This window comes from Protopterus annectens, chromosome 8.part0 (genome assembly GCF_019279795.1).
Source record: "Protopterus annectens isolate FY-2018-M chromosome 8.part0, PAN1.0, whole genome shotgun sequence".
Lineage (NCBI taxonomy): Eukaryota > Metazoa > Chordata > Ceratodontiformes > Protopteridae > Protopterus > Protopterus annectens.
In genome coordinates, this window is record NC_056741.1 from 1,016,414,766 (window position 1) to 1,016,422,437 (window position 7,672).

Below are 7,672 nucleotides of genomic sequence, written 5' to 3' on the forward strand. Positions count from 1 at the left end.
ACCACATCGCCACAACAGTCAGGAAATCCTTCTATGTGGCACACCTCATCACTAATGGCTTTTCATCCAGAAAAAGAGGTCATTGTCCTCCCACTGTACTCATCCCTCATTAGACCCATTATAGAATACAACGCCCCATTTGGTATGTACCTCTCAAGACATCTGCAACAACTGGAAAGGCCACAGAAATACCTCACTATAAGAATCACAGCCTAAAGCAGATGCCCTACGCTGACCGCCTTAAAAAACTCCAGCTATACTCTTTTGCATATCGTCTACACAGAGGCGATCTCTGCTTAACATACAAGGCCATGTCAAACCCAGAGCTGTTGGACATGCTACACTTAAAGAAATCCCAATTCCTCAGGGCCACACACTCCAGGGATCGAAACCTTGTCATCACAATAAACAAAACATGCTGGAGGGATAGGTTCCTGACTCAGACACTCCCCAGACTCTGGAATAGATTGCTCATACATGTCAAGCAGAGTGCCTCTTTGTCCGTCTTCAAAAGGAACCTTGACGATTGGATGGGAGAAAGGAAATTCACCCCAGGGATCACGTCAGTTGCCCTGCTAGACAGGGGTCCAGGGAAGTAAATAGTGTAGGGAAGAAATAGCCAGGGAATTGTTATGGCTAGGCTTGCTGATAGCCTAGTACCAACCTATGAACCTATGAACCTATGAATGGCAGACGCCCTGTATAAGACTGTTGCTTTGAGGATTGTGGAAACATTGCAATTTTGAAGTAGTTGAGATGCATTGGAAACATGAGACACTAAGCATTATAGAGAATGATGAAGTTTATATCACATGGGATCACCCGTTACCAACAGTTCAAAAAATAGATGCGAAAAAAAACAGATATAATAGTCCATGAAATAAAGGCAAAAGTAGGATTGATGCCTTACATACAGAGTGACATAAAGTCATAAAATACCAGGATTTGTAGCAAAAACAAGGACAATGTGGAAGAAAGATACCCAGACACTTCCAATAGCAGCAGGAGCTACAGGTATTGTTTGTTTGTGTCTTGCGGCTTTTTCCCAGTTAGGGGTCGCCACAGCAGAACTCTGGTCTGCTAATGATTGGTAGTGGATTTTTACGTAGCGGGTTACCAGCCCTGACGTACAACCTTCAATGAAGGCACGCCCCATTCACGTATGCCTCCACACAGAAGACGCTCTAGCTGAGAATCAAATGGGACAACTTCTTGCTATGAGGCGACAATGTTACTGCAGCAATAAAAACTAATTTACAGTCTTACTTAGATAGTCTTCTGATACATGTAATTCAGTATGAATTGCAGAAGGATTCAGTTCTGGACTTATTGTGGGTGCTGCAAAGAGAACTTTTGGCTAAAATCAAAGATTGAACCAATACTAATTTCACAAACTTTAATCAAATTTTGACATAGGAATGAGTTCCTTTCCCATCATGGTAATAGAAACCCAAAAGGCATGGAAATTAGAAATTAAACCTAGAGATGCTGTTGCAGAAGAGCAAGTAAACAAACTCACTGACTGTGAGCAGCATAGAAGTGAATGGATAATATTATCAGCGATGTTTTACAACAGTACCCCCCCCAAATGCATAGTAGAAAAGCCCACCCAAACCCCGGACAACAGTCTGCCCATGGCCATTTTTTTCACTATACATGAATAAACATGACAATGCGTCGGTAGTCTGCATGAATATTCATTCAGTATTACCAGCATGCAGTAAACATTCCAGGGGGAAATTTTTAATAAGAATTGAATAGATTGCTCATAAATATTACTTTTTTTTTCTCTGCGATTCTTGCAGGTGGCAAGACCCCCTGCACCCTTTTTATATAAATACAAATATACCAAATCAGAGATTGAACTACTTTGAGGAAGAAGGTAAACCCAATGAATAGTCATGATGTCACAGGCAAATCTGCATTTGGCATGTCGATCATTATGGCCACGCCCATTCCTGCATGAAACAGATGAGGGGGTACTTTTGTAAAACATTGCCATATTATCCTGCAGTGGGCTTTCTGTGTGTGTGTGTGTGTGTGTGTGTGTGTGTGTGTGTGTGTGTGTTTGTAATTTGATCATTGTGATCAGCTTAAAGACAATCAGTTTTTAAATTTCACTACATGATTCTCTGGTTTCTGAGCTACTATTTAAAACAATATGGCCAGTATCACAGACAACTTTCTCCTTGGCTCAGTTGGCTGGCCTTTAAAAACAGTGCTTCTTATTTTAGTAGGTAATTCTATTAGGATTTTTTGGAAATTATGGGTCCGTTACCCTTAGATGCTAGTGTTTCCTATGTTTTAAAAACAACTGGTAAATCATTAAAACTAAAAACAGTTCACAGTGTTTGAGCAACTAATAGCAAACAAATTGCTTCAACAGTATTATATAATACAGAAATTGTCTTCTGAATGGAGTCACTGTAATCCAAGAATGAATTTTAAATTAAGTCCAGTGTAGTAGCCACAAAAAGACACCAGCTGTTGTTACATTCCCATTCAAATGGAATATGTTATAAATCCACCAGCGATGAAAGGAAATCCACAAATGAATGATCCAAAGTCCATTAAAACAGAACTTTATTATTAACACCACCAAAAAAATAAAATAAAGTAAAACATGAGATCAGATTTATCGCTTTCTCCCTAACAAAACACTTGGACTTGTTCAGAACTGGTAAATCATCACAGGTAAAGAGGAAGAGACCTTCAAGAAAAATAAGAAAATATGGGGCAGAATTAGTAAAGGAATACCAAACTTAGTGCTCCAAAGAAATGCTGTGGGATTGGTTATAGCAGGTAGTATAGTGATACTAAACCAGCAAACTAAACACTAAGCACAAAGAGAATAAATGATCAAACGTGGGCTGTTATGATCAGGTTTCATTAAGTAACATTCCAGCCTCCTTGTAACTTTTAGTCAAATAGTTTTCTATTCGTACAACATATGTGGTACCCTGCTGTCTTCTGTCCATCAAGTGTGCCCTTTTGACCCATTTGTTCTCTAATTGTGTGATATACCTATGACCTCTTGGTGTATGAGCTATGTACCATGAAACGTGCTGTCAGCCATGGTGGGAATCACAATTTTTTTTCTTTAGCCCTTATATTTCCACCTGATCTACCTTAGTAATATGTGCTATCCCTAACCTTGCCACTAGTCCCAACTGTGTAGCTTAATTTGAAAAAGTCCTTTAAATAACACTACTACTACAGAAGACAGCATGCATGTTGTGCACAAAACACATACACAATCTCTGCATAAGAGACACACACACACACGCACACACGCACACACACACACACACACAGACACACACACGCACATACACACACACACACACGCACACACGCACACACACACACACACACACACACACACACACACACACACACACACACACACACACACGCACACATGCACACGCGCACACACACACGCACACACACACACACACACACACACACACACACACACACACACACACACACACACACACACACACACACACACGCACACACACACGCACACACACGCACACACACACACACGCACACACACACACACACACACACACACACACACACACACACACACACACACACACACACGCACACACACACACACACGCACATGCGCGCACACACACACACACACACACACATATGTGCACACTAAATCTAACCCATTACCTAACCCTTACTCCTAACCTTTACCCCAACCCTAAAACACTCACACTTCAGACATAATCTCGGATACACCACATAATTTGTCAATCAACCCAGAAGTTGCAAAATACAAGATTCACACACACACAAAAATTCTTTACACATGAGGTCAGGGTATCACTTCAACAGTGACTATTATTTCTAGCCACAGGTTGTACTACCAGGTGCCTAGTCATACCACAGTTGTTCTAACTTACCACACACTTACATCCACTGTCACCATTATGGCCAATTTAGAGTGCTCAATCTATCTACTGCATGTTTTTGGAATGTGAGAAGAAACCGTAGCACCTAGAGGAAATCCAAATCAGCACAGGGAGGACATGCAGACTCAGCACAGAGGGCACAAGAGCCAATAATTGAACTGAGGAACCTCTTACTGGGAGGCAACACCATCTGCTGTACCACTGTGCCATTGCCCACACAAAAAAAAAAGAAAATCGAACACAAAGCAATTAAATGGAATGTTCAAAACTCAAGTAGAGGAAAAGAAAAAAAATGTTTTCAGTGGAGCAACTCTTCTTGCACTCCGGCACACTTTGCTATTTGTATGTATCATCTCCAAAATATCACCAAATTGGAGAAAAGGGCAAATTCCCAAACCCCACTATAGCCTAATCTTGCAAAGGAAAATACCAGCAACAGTCTTTTCACTGTTCAAAGAAATGAACGTTCTATGCCATGAAAGACACATACACACACACGCACATATATATATATATATATATATATATATATATATATATATATATATATATATATACATGTGTGTGTGTGTGTGTATAACTATCACTTCGCCCACAGTACAATTCTCCGAAAACGATATGGTCAAGACCATATCACCGAAAATTTGAGTTGCCAAAAAAGTGATAAAAACACAGAACAACTTACCTGTATGTTTTTGCAGGACTCCCTACACCTCCTACAACTTAAATATACCAACTCCTCGACTGCACTACATTGAGGAAAATGGCAAGTCCTGGGTTCAGCACTGTACGGCGATCCTAATACACAATTGTTGGCAATTCGAATCTTCCGTGATATGGTCTCAGCCATATCGTCTTTGGAGAGTTGAACTTTCGACAATGTGATAGGGAGCAATATATATATATATATATATATATATATATATATATATATATATATGGATCTAGGACTATTGAACGAAAGTTCAATAGTCCAAATCCACAATAAATCCACAATACCCAAATGCACTTTAACGAAAGCGCTTTCACCGAAAAAGTGCTTTTGTTAAAGTCCGTTCAAAAAAAAAAAAACAATAAATCTTCTTTTATGCATGGGGCCCCCCTGCACCCCCCATGTGAGGGGTTGTGCCCCCCACATCCCCTACTTTTATATTCTCACTCCCAGTTTGCACTACAGTGGGGGAAAGGGAATTCTCCCTTAATCACACCGTAGTGCGACCGGCACAACCAGCATACATAACTGAAAGTGCTGCTTTGGTGAACAGCACTTTCGGTTATGTTTGTTCGGTGATTTCTGCTTCGGCAGAAAGTGCCGTTGGGTATCTGTATAGATCCTATATATATATATATATATATATATATATATATATATATATATATATATATATGTATATGGAAAGACACCATATAATCGAATGTTGGTAATCTCAAACGTGTTTAACATTAGCAAAAGTGATCAAAACTCATTTGTTCTCTTCTGCCGGTATTAAGTTAATTCAAGATTGTGCCCAGTGGGGAATGAGTAAATTGTCGTTTCCCCACTGTGAAGCAATCTTGGAATATATATGGGTGTACCTGATTTTAATAAAAGCACCAAGTGTCGACCACAAACAAATTGAGCAAAAATGGTCGAAAACATGGAAGTTAATACAACACTATGCATGCATCAAGAAACAGACTAAGGATTGTCAACCTCACAACCTGTTGGCAAACTATATGCAGCTGAGTAGACAGCTGCCAACAATGACATTTTTACTGACATCCATATATATATATATATATATATATATATATATATATATATATATATGTGTGTGTGTTTATATATATATATATATATATATATATATATATATATATATATATATATATACATATATGTGTGTTTTTTATATATATATATATATATATATATATATATGTATATATATATATATATATCTATATGGATAATATATATATATATATATATATATATATATATATATATATATATATTTATATATATATATATATATATATATATATATGGGTTCACTTCAAAATCCCAAAAGCTCAAAATCCTGTGTCTCAAAATCCCGAATTCAAAATCCTAAAAGCTCAAAATACTGAAAACTCATAATACTGAATCTCATATCACCGGAAAACATACAGGACACCAGCACTGACTGTATTACACTACACTACACTGCACATACACTACTATCTATCCACTGCCTTAACCCAGACCTTAACCCTAAGGTCTGTCACTATCGCACACTCACATCACCCGTGCCCTAACCCTAACTCACTTAACCCGCCCTTAACCCACAATTCTGTCACTATCGCACACTCACCTTAGCCGTGTCCTAACCCTAACTCACTTAACCCACCCCTAACTCTAACGACCTTCACAATCGCACACTTACCTGACCCGCACCCTAACCCGAATGTTCGCACAATCACACATCAGTGTTGGTGTCCTGTATGTTTTTCGGTATTATGAGATTCCGTATTATGAGTTTTCCGTATTTTGAGCTTTCAGGATTTTGAGTACAGGATTTTGAGATTCAGGATTTTGAGCTTCCAGGATTTTGAAGTGAACCCATAGATATATATATATATATATATATATATATATATATATATATATATATATATATATATATATATATATATATATATATATATATATATATATAGATATGGATGTACATTGAAATATCAACAAAAAGAGTGAACAGAAAAACTTTGATATGAATTGACCAAAACTCAAAACAAGAACAAAAAACCTCACTTTTTGCAACCCCTCCCTAATTATTTGTACCAACTTCGAGATCATGAAACAATGACAATGGGGCAAATTTCCTACTGTTCCTCAACCGCCCATAAAGTAATGCCAGCAGAAGTGATCAAATGATTAAAGACTTTCAATATCCTGAACACTGAAACATGCACACAAATGCGCACACATAAATAGTTGAGCAAGACGGCACAATTATCATGGCTGTTGAATATGCAATTTCTCTGATATTGTGCACTTACACAGTTAGTATATATAATTAGCAAGGGGTATGAGAGGCCCAAAATTAGGCTTTACTTTTTTTTTTTAATTATAATTTTGACACTGCTGAGGTAATTGTTGGCACATGCATTGTAACATATCAGAATTAGAGTTGTCAATGTGTTAGTCTTCTGACAAAGTTCTGTAGACCCATCTAGATCTATTTACCTATAAATATGGATGACTGGCAAGTTGTCAAACAGCAACTTGTTGAACCCAAGTAAACGCTGCTACACTTGATTATAAATCAGCTGACTGAACATGCCAGCTGTGTTTCTGTGTAAAATCAAATTACAGTGGGGATCAGGGAATTTGGCCTTTCCCCAAAGCAGTGTGATATTGGAATTGGTATATATAACTAACAGGGGGTGTGGGTTGCAGGGGAGCTTAATCCCATGCAAAAAACAACTGTTTTCTATTTTTGTCTGTTCCTTTTGATAAGCTGCTGTTTATTTATTGTGATATATATATATATATATATATATATATATATATATATATATATATATATATATATATATATTTACTGTTTATGAGTGGCTGTAGAAAATATAGTGATCATTCTTGAAATATTGATGGTAATGAATACTATGCACATATGACACGCGCATATTGTTAAATAAATTGATCATTTCTTTAGTTTTCTTTTCTTTTTTTTTCAGAGCTGACATGTACTTCTGGACAAACTACA

The 7,672-nt window shown here is 37.5% G+C and overlaps 1 protein-coding gene across 3 annotated transcripts in view; it reads left to right on the forward strand.

Annotated features, from left to right (window-relative positions):
• Positions 1-7,672, forward strand: part of LOC122809198 (alpha-tectorin-like) — a 919,437-nt gene that overhangs the window by 146,595 nt on the left and 765,170 nt on the right. For all 3 annotated transcript variants that reach the window (XM_044080503.1, XM_044080505.1, XM_044080506.1), the window contains one exon: positions 7,644-7,672. This exon is cut by the window's right edge and continues 1 nt beyond it. In XM_044080503.1, coding sequence (XP_043936438.1) covers positions 7,644-7,672 — 29 coding nt within the window. The remainder of the gene's footprint in view (positions 1-7,643) is intronic.